Genomic DNA, 23,486 nt, shown 5'->3' with positions numbered 1-23,486 from the left:
TTTACAGCGGGCGGAGGAGATTGCTCCCTCTAGGCGCTGCGGTGCTGAGAGCGGAATTGTGCGTTCCACACTTGCCATTACACCAGAAGAAGAGGCCCATTTCTTTCATCAAAGCAATCCCCTTTGGCATCAGTAATTTATCTGCGCTGTCACACCAAGGAGCTTGTGTTTTATAAAGCAGGCCGTCCATACATGCGTGAGCAGCAACGGGTGAAAAGGAAGAAGAAGAGGATTATTTTACTTTGAACTAACAGGCACTTTAAAGCCGCACAAGTCAATATTTTGATATTAACAATCAACCATATCTCTCGATCAGTTCGGTCAATCAAATAGCCTAGAGGCAACTGACTAAATCAGAGCTTTGTAGGTGGGGTAAAGAATGGGGACGTCGTTCTCCTGCACAGCTATTATTATGAAAGATGCAAATTGCTCCAAAGAAATGCTAATGCCTCTGTCTCAACCGCAAAAATTATTTTGCTGGAATGATACTTCACTCACTACTGATTAAACCAATCACAATATACAAATTACCAAAGCAAATGACCCCCCCCCCCCCCCCCCCCCCCCCATTCCTAACAGAAACTCTGAGAAACCCACTGTACAGTACCTGCCCAGCACCAGAGTGCTGTCTTAGTGTCTTTCAGCCCGTTGTTTTGGTTTTTGGGCCCACTCTCATCAGCATTGTGTATTTTTAAAGCTGCACTAATCAATATTATTGTATTAACAATTGATCTGCAGTTCCCCTCAGCTCTGTAGAGTGTCTTTCAGCTCATTGTTTTGGTTTTGCAGCCCGCAACTTGGTTCACTGGCTGTTTCTGTTTCAACTGTTTCTGGCTGTTTTTCAGTGGAAAATGATAAACCCACTCAATCCTACCTGCTCTGTACAGTTCGCAACCAGTTGATGAACATAGTGGAGCATTTAGCAGCTGCAGAGACAAAAAACGGAGCTTATAGGAGAGTGAATATTGGACTTTTATTATTTGTCGGGTGGACAAAAAACACACAACTCCAAACGCTAGCGCTAATGCTAGTATCGCTCTGCGTGTGCTGAATATGTAAAAGCAAGTAACGACTTCAGAGGACGATTACATGTCAGATGTTTTGGACTTCTGCCCACAATTATAGGTTACAGTCACCTATAATCACCCCACCAGTGCAGATTGTTTGAGAAATTGCCAGAACACACGCTGAACAAGGGCGTCTTGCCTGAAAGGTTTGTGTGGCAATATTAAATGGAGTGCTGTCCTAGTTTTCTTTTTCAGCTTTGAGATTATGCCATCATACCTTTTTTTTTTTTTGGGACTATTTTTGGACTACATTCTGTCATTGTTTGGTGAAGTTGGTTGGTCTGTGTTTGTTCTGCTTTGTAGACTGTGTAGCCTGTGTATGTAGTTACAGTTACAGATTGTTTTGATAAATATAGATGATTTGTAAAGATAAATCATATGGATAAATCATGGATGCACACAATTGTTAATGTGGTAATATTCCAATGAGTCACAAATATTTCCAAGCAGAAGCAAGAAAATCCTGTTGCCTTCTGATATGAGATGTACAAGACACTATAGCGTGATGAGGGTAATGTACAACTATCAGTGTGACATCAACTGTTATTGTTGGCCTTTTTCACATACATACACATTTTAAAGGTCCTATATTGTAGAAAGTGAGACTTCCATGTCTTGTTTGATTATAAAGCAGGTCTATGTGCTATAAAAACACTATCAAAACGCTCAGTCTATGTCCACGTAATACACAGCCCGTACTCAGAAATTGTGCCTTTTAAACGAGCCGTCAGGACTTCCGTAAGGTTGTGATGTCACTACTATACAGTCACCACACTCAGCCACACCCCCCAGCAGGTCATCTGCTCCAGGCACAGCACCACCCACCAAGTACAGGGACGCTCATCCAAGTTTTTGGAGGTTGTTCAGTTTGTCTAAAACAGCCTGTTTCAGACAGAGGGGGGAACTGAGGGGCTGCAGAAAGGGCCAGTAGAAGATAAATAAGGACTTTTTTGAACTGCGATTGAAAGCTACTCTAGTGGAGTCCCAGAATAAAGATATAGAGCTGAAATTAGCAGAATATGGGACCTTTTTTTAAGAGGAAATGCACAGGTGTAAATAAAATGTATCCCATTTAGTTGCTTCAGTTTCAGGGTCCTGTATTGCTCATGCCGCCTCACTGTTGCACTGTCATGGGACACATAGAACGGAGCTAATGTTATTAGCAACACCTGTGCTTTTCCTGCTATGACAAGTCAAAATGTCCGATGGGGGGAAAAAAGGCCTGTTGTGCTGGATTGTTGGTGGTGAAGAGGAAGCTGAGCGTGGAGGCAAAGTTCTTGATTTAATCTGCCTGATCTGCCTTCCAACCCTCATTTATGGGTGTTTAGATTTTGGTAGTGACAGAAAGGGTGAGATTATGAATACATGCAGCCGAAATTAGTTTTACTCACTATGTGTCGGGCCTCACAATTGGGGACAGGACGCCTCCGCGAGCCGGAATGCTTGGCATGATAACCTGAGCAGAGAACCCTGGGTCAGACCCAGAACACGCTGGAGGGATTATATAACCCATCTGGCCTAGGAACACCTTATGATCCTCCAGTAAGAGCTGAAGAATGTGGATGAGAAACAGAACCTGCTCTGGGCTACTCTGCTTAATGACTCAGATGTGGATAAACAGCTGACAACGGATGAACGGATGGATACCTATTGTGCACTGCATTGATAAAACATGTTTAATTGCCACTGGGCCAAACTGCTTGAGTATAAAACGGTGTGTATTATGAAGCAGCGCTTTGCAATACTGAAGCGAAGGGACATTGCCGTTGAATGGTGTGTACCTCAGCCCACTATGCCACAGGGATGCTGTTGAGATGGTAAAAACTGGAAAAACATGGTTGAAAATTCTTCGTCCAAACAGAAAACTAGAGCTAGATGGATAAATTGGCCAACCAGCTTATAGCAACTATATCAGTATCGGTGTATATGTTGCAAAAAACCAACTGTTGCAGTACTGAAATGCCAAACTAGGTTTGAGGTAATTTAGAAGTTCTACATACTTTGTCCACCAGAGAGCAGATGATTGTACAATTACAAAATGTCCCGCTTAGTATGTATCTTGGTCACAATTGGTGAAAACAAACAAATTGAAGGTATCCATATCAAGATTATATTATGAGAAACTATTGGTGAGTATATTATCAGAATTTTCAAAATTCTCAAACATCGGTATTGGCCAGTATTGGTTTGGCTATACTCAAAATTTGTCTCACCGTATTTCATTTTTGTTTTCCTCTTTAACCAAACGTCCCTGATAGAATCCTAACCCCCATCCCCGGCAACTGTCAGAAGGCTGTCGTTACAGAATTTATGCATATTTGAGTTAAGGATCTCTATTGATATGGATTTCTTTGACTGGCAGCCCCAGACCCTGGTTGAGGCCATCCACTCCAGCCTGCTCCTGGATGGGGAGTCTGTGTACAGCCTGGTGGCCAACCCCTTCCTCCTCCTGCTTGCCAGGGTTATTCTCACCAAGTGCTCCTCCAAGATGGACAGCCTCCAGGTAAGACTGTCTTTCTGTTACAACCACCTCCTCCTGATGAAATTATACAAGTTGTTTTTGCAGATTTTGTTTAATAGTTACTCAACATTTTAGCATTTATAATGCTTATGGTATCTAGTAAGTGCTGGACGTCATTGTAGTCCTTGCAACCACATAGAGTAGGCCTCATAGTGCCCAGCTTGAGGACTGGTGTGTTTTTATGGCCGTTAGCAGGGCTGTATAGTGTAGGTTATAGGGCCTACAATGGTTGTATAGTATATACAGAAAGCCTTTCTCAAAACTAAGTAGCATTCTAAGGATATTCGTCTTGGCACAACAGGACCTAAAACTCCACAAAATGGGAAGACACACTACGATCAATTTGCGATTGGGACAACAGCGTTCTTACATCACCAGCTCAGCTGGGCACTGGTGATTACATTTTAGTGCATCTGTAAAAAAAATAAAATAATCTCAACTCAAAGGTCCACATACTAGGTTTTCCTGAGCTTTTAATCCCATCAACCGTGAGATGCAGCGAACAGGTAGACATGCTATCTTCCCTGTGACTGAAGCGTGGCTGGTATCACATGTACAGTGCCCACCATCAAGTGCCCTTGAGCAAGGCACTGTAGGCGACCCTGCACTCTGACCCCTCTGATGAAATGCACATCTGTGGGGGGGGGGGGGGGGGGGGGGGCGACGTGTAACTTAGAGGGATATACGAAAAGACAAATTTCAGTGTGTACGTTGACAAAGTAATCCTCTTCTTCATAGTCAAATCGGCGTCACTTAAAATTCTAACATCTTCAGAAATGCAGGGGGCTTTTTCAATTCTTTCAAAAAGAGGTTGTGAATTTTCCTGAATATATGATAAAGAGTAGAAGTCATATTCTTCTTCTGAAATCCTTTTTGAACCGACACAATCATCACCATCCACCATTAAGAGGTAATCACATTTCTTTCTTGTCTGCACTTCAAACTATAGAAATATGATGCGTTTTTTTTGTTTGTTGACATCTTGATCTAATACATGCTATAATATAGAGATGATCTAACTCAGCTTGTAGCCAGACTTATTTCCCCCTTCTTCAGACAAATCATTTCCAAATTTTATGGAGAACTCTCTTACTTTTAATCAAAAGATTTCCCATTTAGTGCCAGCACTGCCTCGGTGTCGTGATCATTCATTATTTCAGTTAATAAAGCTTTAACTCTCTATATACTCCTTAGAACTGAATTTCCAATAATCCTTTTTGTAATATTCTTTTTTTTTTTTTTTTTTTTTAGGTTCTTAGACCAATTGAATAACATGATCTGTTAAATGGGCATTTGAAATCGAGACCTAACTTGCAAAAACCATCGAATGAGAAATGACCTGAAGTCTGTTCTTGACCTAGCACTGCCTTTTAGCTTTTGACCAGGGATTTCAAGGACTTCTGTCCCTCCCATATGTAAATGAAATCCATCAACAAGTTGTCGTATTTTGAAAGGTAACCTGTCTAACCATTTGTCTGGGGTTTGATTAAAATCCCCTCCCATTACAATAAAGTCAGTATTATATGTCGTCTTCAAGTCCGTGATTACATCAGATAGTAGTCAAAAGCAATTTGTTACGAAGTACACTGGTATACCCATATATATTAATTGAAACGAAAATGGAATCTTCCACCTTTTTAAAACCACCACCAACCAGTGACCCTCCCGGTCAACTTGGAAATTGTTTCACTCTCTTGACTCTTGACCCACCGCACCACTTGTACGTTGCTGCTGTGTGTCTTCCCAAACACCTGCTGGCCGTTGATGAATCCCAGAGGACAGAGTTCTGATTTGTAAGGAGTTGTAATGTCACTTCTACCTCCTTGTTCTTTTGGGCTTTCTTGACATCTCGAAATCAGTGACAACTTTTCAACTGACATTTTAAAGCAATGCCCATACTAAAGGTTTTGTATGAACTGAACGGGGAGTTAACTTCAAATGTGACTTTCTCGAGGGGTTTAAAGAAAAGCCCGCCCAAAAACGTTGCTGCCGCTCACAGTGCCATCTTTCTGGAGGGTGGACGCCCCTTAAGTTAGTCTTTCCACAAGAACTCAAGTACAGATTGAGAAAAAGGCCTTTTTATGACTGAGGAGTGGCTAGTCTTCTGCCACCACGTCAGCTAACGGCTAACGTTGCCATAGAGGCTCATCATCTCTTAATGAGTTTTCCAGCAGACTGGTCGCTGAAAGGCATGTTGCTTGTCAAAGAGTGGCACTCTGATTCTCGGCTCTTACTGTATATTTGTAAAATCCAGAGTAAGCACTGGCAGTCTCCATAAGTCGCAGCCTATTTTAAAACGGCAAATGAACGTGAAGTCACGCAGGGCAGAACATCTTTGTCGTCAGAGGATGCGCTTTGTGTCAGCTGTCAAATGTATGCTCTGACATCACCAGTTTGGATGTGGCTCTGCTATAGGTGATTTAGTGCTAATTTGCTCTTTAAATGCTTATGAGGGATAGGGGAATTAATTATAGCACTATTCTCTCCCAAGCAGCAGGGAGTTGGGACTACCTGGCCTTTAAGTGCCAGCTTTAAGCGCATAACAAGGTCTCCACTCCTTCCAGATGATGTTTTTCCATGCTCTCCTCCTGCACCCAACACTCGTTCATCCATGTTCCACCCACCTCTGGCAGCTGCTCACGCTACAGTAGAGATGGAAAGACAAGGAGAAGCTCTGGCGGTCAGGAGACGGGTGCACACGCGTATGCCCACATGATGAATATGTGTGTGTGAACATGCTTAGTTAAAGTGTGTGTGTGTGTGTGTGTGTGTTGGAGGATATTGATTCTGAGACAGACAATTAAACCTCCACGTAACCACAGCAACAGAGGATGGGGGGGGTCATCTTGCATCGGATAGATATCCTCCCTGTCACACAAATAAGCTCTTTTACGTGGTTCACTTCCACCGTCCCAGTGCTGAATGAGAACAGCAGGGTACAAGGGGTAAGGTTTTTTTTTTGGTGAACTGGAGCTGGTCTGTAATGTGTGGACTTAGGTCCAGCATGCAGCACTCTGGATGTTGGTGTTTTATTTGCGCTAAACGGGCCTCAAGGGGCCGCATTACACGTTTATTCATTAACCTAATCGTGTACTTTCTGGGCTGAAGGTAAGTTGTATTATTAACATCACAGTGCAATGAAAAAATAACGTATGTCCACGTACGTGACACTAACACTAACACTGACAGCAGCTACGTAGTTTGTGCGTAAATTAGCTGCTGATTTGGACATGTGTGTTGTGTATATATTCAGTGTTTCCCACTGGTTGAGAATTTTACTTGTGGTGTCGGGTGGCATGGCGCGTGGCGGCACGCGTGTCAGTAATAAACCAGTCAAACAAAGGTTTAGTGTTAGTTTGCTGTTTATGTTGGTTATCTAACTATGTTGTCTGTGTTCAGTTCAGTTTGTAGGGGTCCATCTAGGGGTATAACGGTACACAAAAGTCATGGTACTTATGTACTTCGGTTTTGGGGTCACGGTTCGGTATGTTTTCCGTACAGCAGGGAAAACAAAAACAAAAAAAATGCACAAAATAACTTTTTTTTTTATTTTTTTTTTTATTTTGAAAAATGTGGCCAAAACAGTGGCCGCAATTCTTGATGTAACAGTTAATGCACTCAAATACTGACATATTGTCAATTAAGAAAATGATAAAAACAAAATGTCCATAAAAGCTCCATCCAAGACTCTGACGTGTGAAGGCACATTGTTGTGGGTCTTAAGCACTTTGCCCATATGCTTAAATTATGTTTTCTCTAACCTGCATACGGTCGCACGTCTGCAGCGATAAACGCTCCTGTAACATTAGTTATTACTTTGGCATGGTCCGAATCTGCAGCGAGAGGCTGCCTGAACGCCGTGAGGAAGAGGACTCGCCTTCCGGTCTGGTTTTGTTTCGTTCAGTTCACATCGGAAGTGTTTCCACAGAATGATTTCGGCGTACAGTTTGACACTTAATTGTTGTCCATTTTCGCTGTAATTAACTGGGGAAACCGTAACGCTCCCACAAAGTGGATCTAAATGTCTGAACCTTTCCACAACTTAATAAGATCATTGTTTTCGGGATAATGGAAACCAGATATACAAAACGTTAGTCGATAGAGGCATCAGACTGATCACATCGCAGCTGCTGTATGGTGGGCGTTTTTGCTTACTCTTCCCATCACCCTCTTCATGAATTCTCATTTCATTTGTGAACTGAAAGATTGTGTCATTTATTCTCACATATTGTTATTTGTTTCTGTTGTGTTTTTTTTTTTTTCTCCATATAGCTGCTGCCCTGGTGGACCCTGCGCTACATAAACCTGCACCAGCAAATCCTGGAGGCCTGCTCTCCGCAGCTCCTCATCTTGGCCCACAGCAGCATGGACAAAGGTCAGCGAACACTAGCATGTTGACGTCTCCGTACACGTGCACTTGTCTTATAGCATATGGTAATCCAGGACTGGAGATTTCATTGATAGATTTTCCACACACAATTAACAGTCTGCTTATGGACAGATTTGATGAATTATTATTACATTTTATTTTCTGAAGCTATACTGCACAATGGAGTAGTTCATTTCCTGAACTACTAATGTTTCGGTTAGTAAATAATTAAATAAGCATAAACATACGTGTGTGTGTGTGTATATATATATATATCTGTTGTGTGGAACTTTCATTTAAATGAGGTGGATTATATTGTGTATATTATGTTAATTAGACGTCCTTTCAGAATGCCTCGGTTTGCATGTGCCTCTTTCTGTGGGGCATTGGTTATTATTACATGATACGCCATATCCTTTGGGATTTAGGCGTTTAGTTTTATGTATATACACACGTAGATTTATGAAAAATCACGGTCAAGATGTCACTGTGGGCTAAATGTTGTGTTTCGGTGGATGTTTTTAGCCCACTGGCTGCTATTTGATTACCACCATTTACACAGATCTCACATATGTCTACTCATGTGTGAAGCATGTAGTAGACATTAGTTTCGTAAACTATCCCACTACCGTGCTCAACTGTGGCACTGGGCCACAATCCATTGAAGAAATGAAATTAGTTCCGAGGCTATTGTTTATTTTCATTAGAATAACAGTATGTGATTAATTGGTTTAGAGAATACTTTGTGCCTCGGCGTGATAATTTACTTCCCCCTTCATAAAGCAAAGCTAGTTTCCTATCCGTTGTTATCGGAGGACATTTAAGATGTTTTGTTTAATTATCGTTTGCGTTTTTTTTTTTTTTTTTTTTTTCTCTCATCTCGTCTGGAACATCGCTCGCTGGAGTTTATTGTTTTTAAAGGCCGAGGGTGTGTTTGTTGGAGGGGCTGTCTGTTGTGTGATGGTTAACAGAGTGTGAAGGGTGAGCAGTATGTGCAGGCTGCAAAACAGCCCAATCCATATTCCAGAGGAGCAGTCGGCTGCACAATCCTTTTTTATGAGTGGCGCGAGGAAGGGGAGGTGAGGAGGATGCTGTGATAGGCATGCCGATCTGTTTCCCCCCCCCCCCCCCCCCACGCTATACAGCTCTGGGGAGGCGCTGCCATGATGTTTAGTTTACTTTTGTTTGGGTGTGAGATGGTGCTCAACAGGGAAAGTATTTCCCGACTCGAATTTCCTGATCTGTCGTAACTTGTGCTGCTCATTAACAGTTTAATTAACTAACGGATAGTCAAAACAGCACTCGCCAACTTTCATTTTTCTTTATTTCAGCCGTCACATTGGGTGAGTCTAATTCTCTGCAGCATCCAAGGGATGCTTTAATTAGAGTGGGACAAACTCATGAATGCCTTTTGTGTGTCTGCATGCTGTTTGAAGATTTTGAAAGAAGCAGTTTGTTCTCTGAGGCTGATCTAGCGTATCTCAATATATGTAATAGGAAAGCACACCTTTTATATATATATATATATATATCTCCAAAGCTGGATGGATGGTACAAAGCTTCACATTGTAATTTACATGCTTCAAGTTGCTAATTTTACAATGAAAGGAAAGACTGATATTATCTGTTGTTAACAAATTCCGTGAAAAGACCAAAAGCCGACAACATGTCAGTTCGTCTCTCAATACATTCTGACTTCCCCACCCTGTGTGTCTGTGGCACTCAGTCCCAAGCCCATTGGTTCCTACTGAAGACATAAATCTTCAAAACAGGATTTATTATGGAGGAAAAAAGAGTTCGGTCATTTCCCTTTTCAGTTTTCCACTGTAGTTTTTAGCAAACGCTGCCCTAACGGGAGGAAATGGTCCATTTGTTGGGGACTATTTTCAGTCAAAGATTAATACACAGCGACTCCAACAAATGACAGAGACATGTTTTGCAATTTCAAGTTTTCGGTTATACTCCGAATCCATCACCAGGAGCAGGTCGAGGTGCCAGCTGCTCGCCTGCATTGTGCAGTCTGATCAGGTCACAGGCCTAAACTGTTCATACCATTTGGACATCAATACATATCAACATCTCAACATCGTGCACATCCTAATACATCCTTACAATGTTCATAATGCTGATGTTAAGCAGGTATAATGTTTACCATGTTCACCATCTTAGTGTGGGGACGTTAGCATGCTAACATTCGCTAATTAGCGCCAAACACAAAGTACAGCTGTGGCTGATGAGTTATTGGTTATTGCAGGTATTTGGTCATAAAGTAATGGGGTCAGGAACAGTTTTTACAATTTGTCTTCTGGGCACTTTGGATGTATTTCATGACATTCCATTCAATAGTGGAGCTCTGTCAGTCTGAACCAAAGTGGTGGACCAACAGTAGGACATTGCCACACCTAGTGCCATGCTGCTAGCGAAGCTATATTTTAAACAAAAAAGAGATTTATATCTGCTAATTAAGGGCACTAAGATCAGAATTTTTGGGGCCTACCAATACTGATCATGGGGTGTATTTGAAGCCATCTATTTTATCAAGCGTGTGAAGTGTTTCCACAGACAGACCCGACCTCAGCTGGACAATGTCGGCATACAGTTTGACACTAATTGTCTATTTTCGCTGTACCTAACTGGTAAACCGTAATGCTACCATACAGTGGATCTAAATGTCACGGGAGGATCCGTCTTCACGTCTTCACCCCCTGCACGGTGGACTGCCATGATTCACCGTGACGTGCCATTGATCAGCAGGCCCCTTTTTTTTTTATATGCATCAGTATTCACGTGGTACTTTGCATTGGCCATTTCGGAGGCCGCAACACATGAGCATGAGCCGGACTGACCGGGCTAAGTTCCCTGACGCGGAAGACTACTCGGGACCGTGGAAGTCTGTATCGTGGATTCTGTCTCCGTTTGGTGACACAGATGTGTTGCATGTAAATCTCTCCCCCACGCTCTCTCTCGCTCGCTCTGCGCACCGTCAGCCCAGGTCTTGCTTCACTGAGGTTGAATAGATATGAAAGTGTATGATCATGAATTATACACCTCCTCTCTACTTGTTTTTTCCTGCCGGTCTCAGCTGAGCATAATCTCTCTGTCTCTGTGACAGGGCATTCATCAAGGCAAATTTAATAATCAGATCACACAGCCACACAGCTCGGGGAGGGGGGGGGGGGGGGGGGCGGCAGATGAGACCAAGCTTTAATCCTCCCTCCACATCACCTCCCTGCTCTGTTTGTCTTTTTAATGTGTCACCTCAATGCCTCAGTTCTTTGGGCCAGGACTGTGAAAGGTGCACCTGTACTCGCTTCTCTCGGATGGTGCTTAGGGGACATCTTGGACGTCTGACAATGTTTTACTCCTGAATTTCAAGCATGCCGGCGTTCCTCTCGGGAATTCTTTTGCATGCTTAGACTGCAAGCGGCTCGATTGCTCGAACAGTTTGATTATATCTGCGCGGGAGTGTTTTTTTGTATCTGATTGTAATTATCGTCTCTCTGTAATGCGCCTTTGTCAACATTTGTTGTTTTTTTGTTTTTTTTAAATGTGCTCTGTAAACACGTTGACTTGACCTGACCAGCAACCACAGCTACGTTTGAAGATAAATAGTCCACGTGAGAACGAAAGTTAAGAAGACGACTTGGAAATGAAAAGTTGAACTGGAAACAGAATGTTTCTTCTGCTCCCTGTACTTACTATGACTCCTTAGCAGAGGTAACAACCCGCCGCCAGTTTATAGCTACGTCTGCGTTTAACTAAAAGGAAGAGCAAGACCTAAGGCACCACTCTTCCCCGTCAGAACTGCTGGTCGACCGTGTCGAGTAGCTTTGGAAAGCCCCCCCAACACCTTTCCAACAATTGATATTCGCACCATCTTCACGCCGTGATTGGCCGGCTGTCCCCATATTTAAACAATAACATTGCGTCTCGATATCACAGGAACGTCGAGCATAACCCGACCCTTATAGCAATCATAAAGGTAACATAAATGTAACTGTAACTGAAGATTGACATTTTGTTTTGGGGGGGGGGGGGGTCAAAGGGACGTGACCTTCATGGAGATATTAGACGAGAGAATATTATAGCCTACAGTGGGTGACACACTGTTGGTGCAGCAAAGGATGATACTGGACAGCGACCTGCGTGATATAAGCTGCTCTGTTCGTACTCTACAAAGTACAAGGATGGACCCATGTTTCTTCATAGACTAGGGCTGCTACGTAACAATTAAAGCTGAAAGGTGAAAAGCAGGAGTAATGTAACTGGCTGCTTGATACTGATCAGGAAAATATATTACTTTTAGAGAAAAAAAAAAAGTTCTTCTCTGTCCTCTTTGACAGTGCTGAAATGCCAGTCTATGTTGTCGGAGCAGAGTAACCTGGCTATCCAGTTCCACCTGGAGTGTGTCTACACTAGCCTGACCTACTACGAGTACCAGCCAGCCAAGGAACACATCAAGAAGGCCCAGGAGCTCTCAGGGCTGACTATCAATATGACTGGTACGTAAAGTTACAGCAGCATCTGGTCTTAGGAGTGACTTATTGAAAATGCAGCACAAGAGGAGGCTCTCGTACCCGGTAGTGATCCCCCTAAACCCACATTGATCAAGCCTTCGTGATACCTGGTTTTAAATGTAACAACTGATTGTATCCGCTCAAGGTGCTCTTGGGAAACGGACCCGTTTCCAGCAAAAGTACTTGGCTCAGCTCATCCTGGAGGTCAAGAGAAAGCAGGGCCAGCCGGGCCAGATGGACGAGGCCAGTCCCACCCCCACGCCTCAGCCCAGCTTGCCCAAGGTATGAGCTTCTGCTGTCTCCTTTCAGAATCAGACACTGGTTTATTGCCAAGTAGGCTTTCACATGCAAGGAATTTGCTTTGGCGTTTTGGTGCATGACAAAAAAAAAAAAAAAAAAAAGAGTACTACAAAAGTCAAGAATCATAATATGAAATAGAATTTTCCGATACAATGTAAACAAAACTTGTGAAATGTATGTTTTTATATATTGAGTCATGACCTTCACTCATACGCAGTATATTTAGACATATTCACTTAGACCACTGATTTGCCGAACCTGCTCCACCTTTCCATCGCGTGTGAATGTAAAAACCTCACTCGCTGAACAGCCGCCACTTTGGCCACAATTAGGAGATAACTGCAAATGCTAAAATTTTAAAACGGTTTAAAACAGTATCACAAGTAGAATAAGAGTCAGTCTGTGTCAGTTACACAGTAATGTCTAGCGAAAGTTTGCTAACATTAGCCACCATAAGCTACTAGTCAGTCCAGACCAAGCAAGGCTGCAACATCAATAGTGCGTTTTATTGCTCACGAATATAATTATTATTTTTTTCTATAAGAGGAAGAATGTTACCTCTTCTTTCAAAAGTTAGTGTTACTTTGAAAGTCAAAAATTCCAATGTAAACTCGTTTTATGAACCCTGTCCCTGGTGTTTAAATATTGTCAACCATTTGAGGGCAACTTCCTCGTGATTTTGACTTTTTCGGGTTGCAGAGTGCCTCCTGAAGAGACACCATTACATTATTTATAGGGTGGATGATTACTGAATGTATCAGACATATTTGCCACTTGATTGATGGATCATTTAAGTAATTTAAGAGCATATCAACACTCATAAGTGTAGTCCATTTGCCATTTATAGAATGTGTTACATTGGCAGCTATGGGGACCTACAAACTAATCTAGTCTGATACTTCAAAATAATTATTAGGATCAAAGTCATTGTTTTATGGTCTGAGATTTCTTGGACGGCGCATGATCGAAAATACAGCCATCTGTTGTGAGTCGACCACAGAAACCAATGTTCAATAGCGGATGATGATTGACTCGGCAGCCCCGTCAGTCCATCCAGGTATTTGAGGGGGCAAACCATTTGTAATACCAAACATCATCAGCAGAGGGACAAGTCCACCTCTGGACCCTTAATACCATCTGAAGCCTGTTGCCACTGTCAACGGTTGGAATCCCCACGCCCTCCACTCCATCTCGGCGTTCCTCTCGCTTTTAAAACCATTATTGTTCGTCATCACCTGTTTGGTTCAGTGATCAGGTTAAGCCTGGTCCTTTAGGTCCTTCAGGTTAAGGCTTTTTGTTGATAATGGAAAGTGAAGAGCATCTTGATTTTAAAACCCAATGTTAAAACAGGCATCAACACATTGCAGACACTGAATCAGGCTTACCCTTGTGACAATTTCCGATATATGCATTTACAGGCATCTTTTGAAAGAAAGTCAATTAATACAGATAAATTCAGTAATTTGACGTGTCTATGAAAAAGAAAAAAACATTTGGTTGCTCTGAATTAATCCCTGTTGGAGTTTTGCACAGCCCCGCATGGTTACAGCTCCAGTGCCCAGAGTGTATCAACCACTTCATGATGAAGTGCAGGTTAAACACACACAACAGGGTGCTGACACACACACACACACTGTCGCACCAAAACACCGACCGGCAGAAAAGAGAAGGATGGCCACTGTCCAACCGTTTCATTGTGCTCTCTGGGCTCGAGGGAGAGCAGAGGAATAAATGTGCTCTTGAGAGGGCTTTAAAGCACACACACACACTGACCGCACTGTGATTGTCTAATTATCCTCCCTCATACCTCCAAAGTCTCACATTCTTCTGTGCATAACCTCACAATCTACAAAGGTTCCATTTTGTGTACCTGCACAGTCGCTCTCCTGCTGACTCCTTTTGTCATTGTTGCTCGTTGTGTGTGCTTATATCCAGCAGGTTAATTTACCCTCCACTGCTGGGTGCTGCCATCTAGTTTGGCACTAATCCACACATGTCAGAAGAGCATGATTTTGGTCTGAGAGAGAGGGAGATTCTAGTACTGTGGCCAACAATAGCATCCCTTTTTTAATCTGGGGCAGCATAGACCCAGAAGATGTTGGAAGGATTGTAATCTCATCTGGCGTGGGAATGCCTTGGCATCCTCTGGGAAGAGCTGGGAGATGTTGCTAGGAAGAGGGCTGTCTGTCTTGCTTAGTCTGCTGCCACTACTTGGGTAATTGGCAGAAAATGGATGGATGGATGTCAGGAGCAAAGGTGGAAGTAGTAGAGGAAAAAGAAATTAGTATGAAGGGGGTTGGTGTGAATGGATGGGTGGACAAAAGTGTGTCACACATTGACATGGAAGACTGCTGTTGGTTTCCTGTCAATGTGGTTGCACCACAACATTTCCCTAACCTTAACCTAGTAGTTTATTCATATAACACATTTTGTTCAGGTTGGAGGACTTGATGAGGACTCGAAAAATGTATCTTGAACCATAGAATATAAGAAAATGCTCCACGGTTCAGGAGGCAAAACTTAAAGTGCTTTATGTACGCCCACATGGTGGCCCACTCTGCACCTCAAAATAATATGTTCTTCTCTTGGCCCATGGTCTAACATTTAACCAAATTTCACTGAAATCTGTGAATCTGGTTGTTTGGATATCGTGCAAACATTAATAAAGAAAGGACAAAAGGAAACATAACCTTCCTAGCAGAGAAACTCAAGATAGGGACATTGGTTCCCTCTTTTGTATGTCTTCTCCCCCTAACCTTTGCTGGAGTGTGTCCACGGAGCTCTCAGTCCCTCAGCCATGGCCCACCTCCAGTTCCTTGTGCTGTGCTTAGACCACAAACACCCTCTTTGCTGGAGGAGGGAGAGTATATGGGCTCAATCAAGGTTGTCATTAACAGGAGCTCACTGGCTTCCTATCTAGAATGGATAGAGGGAAAGCAGAGAGGGACGAAGAAAGAACTCTTTCATCATTGGCCGATCAAAACCACTGCCGGCAGGGAAATTAGGCCATTTCTGTCGCCGTGGGTCTGACTGGACTTGGCACTATTGTGTTACTCTAATGAAAACAAGTCTGATCTAGATATCTAGAGATCTTCTTGTTGCTGGTGCCAAACCACATTGGCACAGCGCGGGGTTTGGAATGAGTTTGCTCTTTTTGAATGTTTACCAAAATGAGACTAGAGGAATATCCTTGACTGTCATGCATCAATCAACCCTAGAGTTCTGAATGCCTCACATTTGGGTAAGCAGTTGATCCCTGTCTCCTCCTCTTCATATGTCTTGGTGTGCTTATGCAGGACGCTCAGCCACAAACTGCCTCTGAGGAGTGTGTGTACATGGGTAATTGTGAGACATTGCAAAGGGCTTGAGACTACTCCATAGGTGATGCATAAATGCAGTCTACAGTCTACAATTTAACTGATTACCCAGTCACTCATACCATCAGCCTGATGGTTGTTGGGTACGCTAGGTGAACATATATCTTGGAACAAAGAGGCAGATTTACATATAAGAAAGTTGCACTGTGCCTTTCCTGACAATCTTTTAACATCTGATTTACTATAACCTCATCTAAATATGCAATCAGTGGAGGTATGAAGGTACACAAAATGCACGGTTAGGTTCGGTACGGTACAGTAGGTACGGATCTCAGTTTTAGGGTCATGTTTTGTAGCATTCATTGGCCTTAATTCTTGCTTGAAAAATGACACTCTCACACATTGGAATATGGCCAATGGAAAAAAATGTCAATATGTCAGTAATGCTCCATTGTTACTATTAAATACTCTAACTTGCACATTCTCAAGCCCTGTAATAGACGCATCAGGAGTTGCAGTCGCTGATGGTTCAGCATGTTTGATTTCTTTCTGTTTCCAAAGGCATACCAACTTCGGTTTATCAATATCAGCACACAGAGGCTCTTCCAGCTCTGGAGGCTTTCTCATTTGTGTTTTTATATGCCGCACGTTGTAGGGGCTGTACATCCAAGGGCTAACCCGAGTAGTGGTACAGTTAGCAGACAACAAGTAGATGAGTACATTTATTTTTATAACACCTTTTAAGAGCAAAACGTCAAGTTCTTCACAATAAAAAAAAAAAAAAGAAAAAAAAAAACCCCAACGGAATTAAAACACAGACTGGAAATAAATAATTTTACAAAGGTAAGTCCAACTTCCAGAGCTTTCCGGATGGAACTGACACTTTAGAAGTTTTGTTCTTCATGTGCTAAACCGTGGCCCAAATTAGACTATACAGTATTAGTCTGATTTGACACTAAGTGGGAACCAGCACTGCCTTTTCAATGCATCCTGCGGTTGAAAGTTTAAAAGGAATTAATTGATGAAATTGGTCTTTGTTCAGAAAGCTCAGAAAAGTAATCAAATTGTGGTGACTCTGAAAGAGGACTAATGATTCATATTTCCTGAAACAAGTTACAAAGATTCCTCTTCAGCTACAATTGAGAAAATGTACTTGTACTTGAAAGATGCCAATGACGGGGCTGATCACTGCTTAGATTCCCAAACTGAAGTAGCAGCTCCATGACCTCCAAGTTAAGGTACCATGTTACCAGATTAGATTACATTGACTTTATTGTCCACCTCTGTAGAAATTTGTCTTTGGCTTCTTTGGCATACAATGCAAAAACATATTCTGTATAAAAACATACAGAATATACAATAAACAATAGTGCAAATGGGCAGGTACCAGCAGATACATTATATAGATGATAGAGAGCAAATTCCCTGACTCTGTGTTCAATGCCTGTATGGCATAGGGAATAAAAGACTACTTGCATATGTTCCGGCTGGCCCTTGGGACCCTATAATCGACGGCCAGACGGGGGCACTTCAAACTCTGAGTGCAGTGGGTGTGGGGTATCTGCAGTTATATGTTTAGCCTCTCTGTGTACAGCACTGTCAAATATATTGCAAAGTTGTTTTTGTGACTTGATGATCGCAACAATCTTGGAGCCCTTTTGCCCTCAACACTCAACTTGCCGTACCATGCTGTTATGTGAAATGATAAAAGGCTTTCAGCCAGGCTTCTGCATGCCATTTTGAGTATGTGTTGGCTGACACCAAAGCTCCTCAGCTTCCTGATTAAAAACAATTGCTGATTGGTGCTTTTAAAAATGCTCCAATGTTCCTCTTCTCCTACAGGCTTGCTACTGAGTATGACAGGAAGGCTGTTACTGGTTCCACTTGGTTTTGTTTGTATTATACGCTCATTTGTTTTGGCCACTTTCATTTCCAGTTTACTTGCCTGACACCAGTCCTGACGTAAGCCTCTTCATGTATGGCACTGTCTCTCAGAAGAAGACCAACAAGGACCATATCATCAGCATATTTGAGCATTTCATTTGACTGCACACAGCCTTGTGGTGCCCCAGTGTCTAAAACAAGCGTGTCCGAGTAGACCTCGTTCACTAAACCTCTCTGAGGCCGATCACGTTCATCATCGAGTCGTGTCAAATTTGCATGATATTTGCGTTGTGGTCTGAAATGACATGTATGACCTGTATGTACTGTATTTATTGTCTTACCTTTTGTTAGTGCATCCCTTCCTGGGCATCAGGACATCTTCACAATAGTTAGATAAAATATGAGCCATCTACTAACCCATCACCCATTTTCAAGAAATGACCCACTAATCAGCCGCGTGCATGAGGGATTCCTCTTGAAGTTGTATGTTTCACAGTTGTAGTTTTTCCTCTGAAAGGTTGTGGATGCAAGCAATGTCTCAACAATGTGCAATGCTTAATCCCCCCCAAAAAAAGCATGCTGACTCACTGAGCTCTTAGTTGTTTTCACGCGCCATGGTTTATGGCTGCAGCACGTGTGTTACACATCTGACTCCATGTGTGTTTCCACGCTTACAGGACCACAATCTGGGTGATGACACCGTGCTGGATGAGATCAATTTAGCGGAGCCAGATGAGTACGAGCTTCCTGACCTCAGTGCAGAGGAGCAGGCTGTCATCCTTGGCGTCTGGTAAGTCCTCCACCTCAAGGCTCAGCACTGTTTCTGAAAGCCCCTCTGGTGAGCTTAAAACACAGTTGCGTTAAAAGCATTGTGACAGTAAAGACTGCACGAGGTTCTTCACAAGGAGAGTGCTTGTATATCGTGCTAATCTACCGGTTGTGTAACCTGAACTTCAGGGAAAACTTTGGATGGTCTTTCATGAACTTGAGGGTTATACGTTTATCTGCTATGTCAGGAGAGATCGCCTCCAAAGACAGAAATCATTTCCCACCATCCTGCACCTCAATTTAGAGCTAATGAACCACTCAGTTCAATTTGCCTACGCATAAGTACATGCCACATTCATAAGTCCTTTTACATAATGTGTTGCTCTGACCTTGCTAGCATCTTGAAAAGGATGTCAACCCTTTTCACATGGTGGTGGTATCACATATCCATTCACTGGATATAATTATTTGGACAGACTGATCAACATTGTGACACTGTTGGTCATATTTTGTTTCCTCTCTCTGTTTTTTTTCTTCGTTTACTTTTTTAGTTGTAATAACTTGTTTGAACACAGCCTGCTGTCTGGAAGCCTCACTTGTAAACAAGACCTTTGTAAAACGTTAACATATTAGCACCAGGAGTAGAAGCTTAGCTACATCTGCTGTCTACCTATATAAAAAGTCCCATTTGTGTGGGAATATAGCAGGCTGTTCAACGGCCTTTGAAGTTATGGAATATAGTCAAACTTTTTTTGTTGTTGTATAAAGGTCTCAGTATGCTTTAAATGAACTCGGCAGTAGAACGTGTTGTCAGACAGGTCTAAAGGTAAAAATGGGACAAAAAGCCTGGTGTATTATTCTCCTCGTGACTGCATCTTTGATCTCTCTCGAAGGACTGTGTCACGAGTGCGTTTTTGGAGTCTCCTCTTTATGAGCTGTTCGCGGTGTTGCAGTTATAAAAGTGTCTGAAGCAGTTGTTGAATGTAAAAAAAACAAAGCCAGAGAGAGCAGTTTAAACCCTGCTTGCTATCACTGCTTTGCTTAGTTTTGCAGTCATTTGATTCTTAAATTTTAAATACATCCGTCAGTGGTGTACTAAAATCTGTGACTCACTTGATTTAGGTTGTCTGCCATCGGCTGACTATTTCAATTGGAATTCTCTATTGCGATTGGTTTAAAGAAATACATGCAAAGCAGAGCGTTTTCTTTCCCTATGCCAGAATGACAATGGTTTCAATGCGAGACTAGCTTCTGGTTGATATGCTGCAGGACTCCCAAGAATCAGTGATGCACTGCAGTGGGTGACTAAATCCAATGGGCACGGTCACATTTGTCGTCAGTAAGGGTGTCTGTGGGCGAGCAGGCTTTAGGATTGGTCAGTTGTGTTTCTGATAGCTGTTAGCAAGTATAGAATTATGCATGTTCTGCAATGATATGACAGAAGTAATTTCCCTTCACAAGGTGTACATGAAATTAATAAAGTCTGGAGCAGGTGTCAGCACTTCTTATTGTCCCCCTGTTGTTTTTTTTTGTTGTTTTTTTCTGAGGACCTCATTTCTCTCTTTGTGACCTGTGGTTTCCCTCTGGATTTATGGCTCACCTACTGTAAATCGTGAACTTATTCTTAGTGGCGGTGTCATCCTGACAAAGGGTGAATATAAGATATTCAACGTAATATAAAACCATTTAGCTTCACTGCAAGTCGGTGATTAATTCCCATGCTGCGGCTGGGAATGGGAGGGTCAAGTGAAGGTAAATGGAGCAGTCAGTGAGATTGCTAGGAGATGATTGATGAGCAGCAGGTCTGTCTAAATTAATGGTAGAGCTGCACACCGTCATGCTGCTCCAAGACATTATCAGAAATTACTATCTTGGACCTTTTTGGTCTTCCAGAGAGTGAACAAACCAGATATATGCAAAAATTTAAATAAGTACTCCGCTGTCATTACTGGATCCACGGGGAAAAAAAAGCCTTGAGAAAATATATTCTCTCTCCTACTGTGACCTGATATGTATCATCACCTTATTGACACATAGCTTGGGCTTGGATGGAACTGTGGGGTAAATTAGAGACATTTGCTCATATACTGATAATGGCATTTCTGTTATCAGTGCACACAGAACAAGCGCTGCTGGACGAATTACTAGATCCATTCAGCTACAGTATTGCCCTGTATTGTTTGACATAACACAAATACACAATCAGGTACTTGTTTATATGGAAAAAGAAACCCTAATAACGACACTTTAGCAGTTAGCAGTTACGCACATAGAGCACCAATGAAGTTGGATTGGTTGGTTAAAATGGGAGCATAAATCAATCCGATGGATGACTGAAAACTGATTTTAAATGTGAGCAACAGTTGTAGTGGCCCGAAGTTAAGTGGCCTGTTTGACTGGACACACGGTGCTTTCAAGAATTTTAATTGCCTCTTCATTGTCGGTGTGTCTGAGAGCACATCCCAGGATGTGATTACCTTTTATTAGATTTTAGCCAAGGGTTTAAAAAGTTGAAGAGTCCCTGGTCAGGAGGATCAGAGAATTGAGTTCTCCACGGTCCTTTTAGCTCCGGGAATGTGACCTTGTCTGTGTTCTCTTTTCTTTCTCTGTGGATATGCTGGCAGCTTGGCAGGTCTTACATTTACCCCATCGGTAAGGTATATATTAAAAAGCACATACTGGACTCTATACTTGACATGAAAAGAAATGTTCTCAAACTGACAGGCTTTAACGATTTAATGCAATGTGAAATCTCATAAATCACCCGATTGACTTGATTCAAGTCTACTTGTTAAGTTTTCAATGTCAAGAATTAACCTTCAAGCTAAACCAACTAAAATAAGTGTCCTCAAAGTGCTCAGAAAAATGGAAAGTTTGAACTGAGCAAACTCAGTTGAAAGCTGTGGGCGAGGCTTGTGGACCTTGATTTGAGATTCTTGATTTGAGACGAATGAACAGTTCGTCTCAGTAGCTGGTAACCTCAGCCTAAGGCTATGGGTTGGGTTGTCCTCATACAGAACCAGGTCCAACCTTGTCCAAGTGTTTATACTCACGCTCAAAAGCGGTGTGAGAAGTCGTCCATCATATAAAGGGGTGATGCAATATATTTTAATATGGAGATAACGGTGCACATTTTCAGTCAGCCTGTCCTTGAAGGCATAAATAGTGTTGCGCTCCATTGAAAAGTGACAGAAATAGTTGTGTCAAGAATGAAAAAGAGAGCTAGAGAGAGAAGCTCAAACCCTGCTTGCCATTTTTCATCCCTTTGTTGTCATTTTGCAGCTCTTTGTGGTCGTTGTGCATCTCTTTGTGGTCGTTTTGCTATCTTTGTGGTTGTTTAGTGCTTTTTAATCAAGAAATATTCACAGTAAGTTCAAACAGAGGCCCTGGACAAGGGGGAGGCCATGGCTCAGTAATCCATCCATGTGTATATTTGTCCCATTTTCCCTTCAGACCCTGCAGTTCTTAATCGCAAAGTTCTCTGAAAGCTGAAACTAATAGAGATTCAGGTTCATGATAAACACTGACTGGATGAGGTCCAGGAAGTAAAACAGTTCAAAACAAACTACTGGGATCAGTTTTCTTCAGCAAACTGTCATTTATTTAAATGGCATAACCTGACCCAAGTTCAGGACTTCGCAAAAGCAGAAGTAAACGTTGATGATTTGTGTCTTCCGATTGAATTAAATCGGTTTGGTTTGTCAGGATTTGCAGTTCATCATAGGGAAGATTTGTCTGTAATACTGGCAGTGCCAACCCAGGTTCAGCATGGTGTGGCAAGAGATACTCGGCAAACCACAGATTCATATTCTTTCAGAAAGAAAGAAAGTCGGAAGGGAATCTTTTTTCCCCATACAGGTTATCAATCCAACGGTCTGATTTATAAGCACATTGTATAGATCTGCCATATCTATGTAAAAAATCTCCATTTGGCCTCCGTAAGAGTGAATCCTCCAAAGTTCCCTTCCACAGCTGCACCTATAGGCCCCTTTGGTCTTCTGTCCACCGTCTGGCTCCTTCCTATGCTAATAATGTATTGTCCAGTGAGGGCTGCCTGGATGATTGAGAGTGTAAAGGGGTGAATAGTGTTAAATGACTACAATACAAACTGGTTGTATTATATCAACCTGGTGGAACACTGTTAAGAGAGGAAAAAAATGGAAATGCACGCTGGTAATTTTTGCACCTAATCTCCCTGAAATCCAAATCCTTTAGTCTGGAAAGAAGTCAACCTTCATAGGCCAAAGCCTGACTTTCTGGCAGCACCTGCACTTAAACTTAACAGGATACTTCAACAGTGATTCCATCACAGCTTACTGTATTTCATCCTTTTTAGGAATGGCAATGTCAGTTGGTCAGTCATTTGGTCAACACTACAATATCTGACCAAATATTGGATGGATTGCAATGAAATTTGGTACAGATAATCATGATCAATACATTAATTCAATCCAACGAATTCAATTTCTAATCATACATTTATTATTTGACGATAATTAAACACTAAAAGTCTATGGTTATTTTCTGCTGGCACACTTGAAAGTGATGATCCATCTCGTTTTTGCAGGGTTAGGTTTTAGCCATGTTAGTCAAAATTTGAATCGGTCGAATACAAAACAAATGATTTCTCTTCAACCTCAGCTGGTGTTTGTGTTTAGTTTCAATTGGCAAACATCAGCATTCTAACACACTAAACTAAGATGGTGAACACGGTAAACATTTTACCTGCTAAACACCAACACG

The 23,486-nt window shown here is 42.1% G+C and overlaps 1 protein-coding gene across 1 annotated transcript in view; it reads left to right on the top strand.

Moving 5' to 3' along the window:
• ttc27 (tetratricopeptide repeat domain 27) overlaps positions 1–23,486 on the top strand; it is a 60,898-nt gene that overhangs the window by 8,908 nt on the left and 28,504 nt on the right. The window contains exons 4-8 of the mRNA XM_070916556.1: positions 3,430–3,570; positions 7,861–7,963; positions 12,301–12,459; positions 12,620–12,756; positions 18,653–18,765. Of these exons, the coding sequence (XP_070772657.1) occupies positions 3,430–3,570; positions 7,861–7,963; positions 12,301–12,459; positions 12,620–12,756; positions 18,653–18,765 (653 nt within the window). The remainder of the gene's footprint in view (positions 1–3,429; positions 3,571–7,860; positions 7,964–12,300; positions 12,460–12,619; positions 12,757–18,652; positions 18,766–23,486) is intronic.

The sequence above is a fragment of the Enoplosus armatus genome, chromosome 12 (assembly GCF_043641665.1).
Source record: "Enoplosus armatus isolate fEnoArm2 chromosome 12, fEnoArm2.hap1, whole genome shotgun sequence".
Lineage (NCBI taxonomy): Eukaryota > Metazoa > Chordata > Actinopteri > Centrarchiformes > Enoplosidae > Enoplosus > Enoplosus armatus.
The sequence above is the reverse complement of the archived record's forward strand: the minus strand, read 5'-3'. Positions and strand labels throughout refer to the sequence as shown.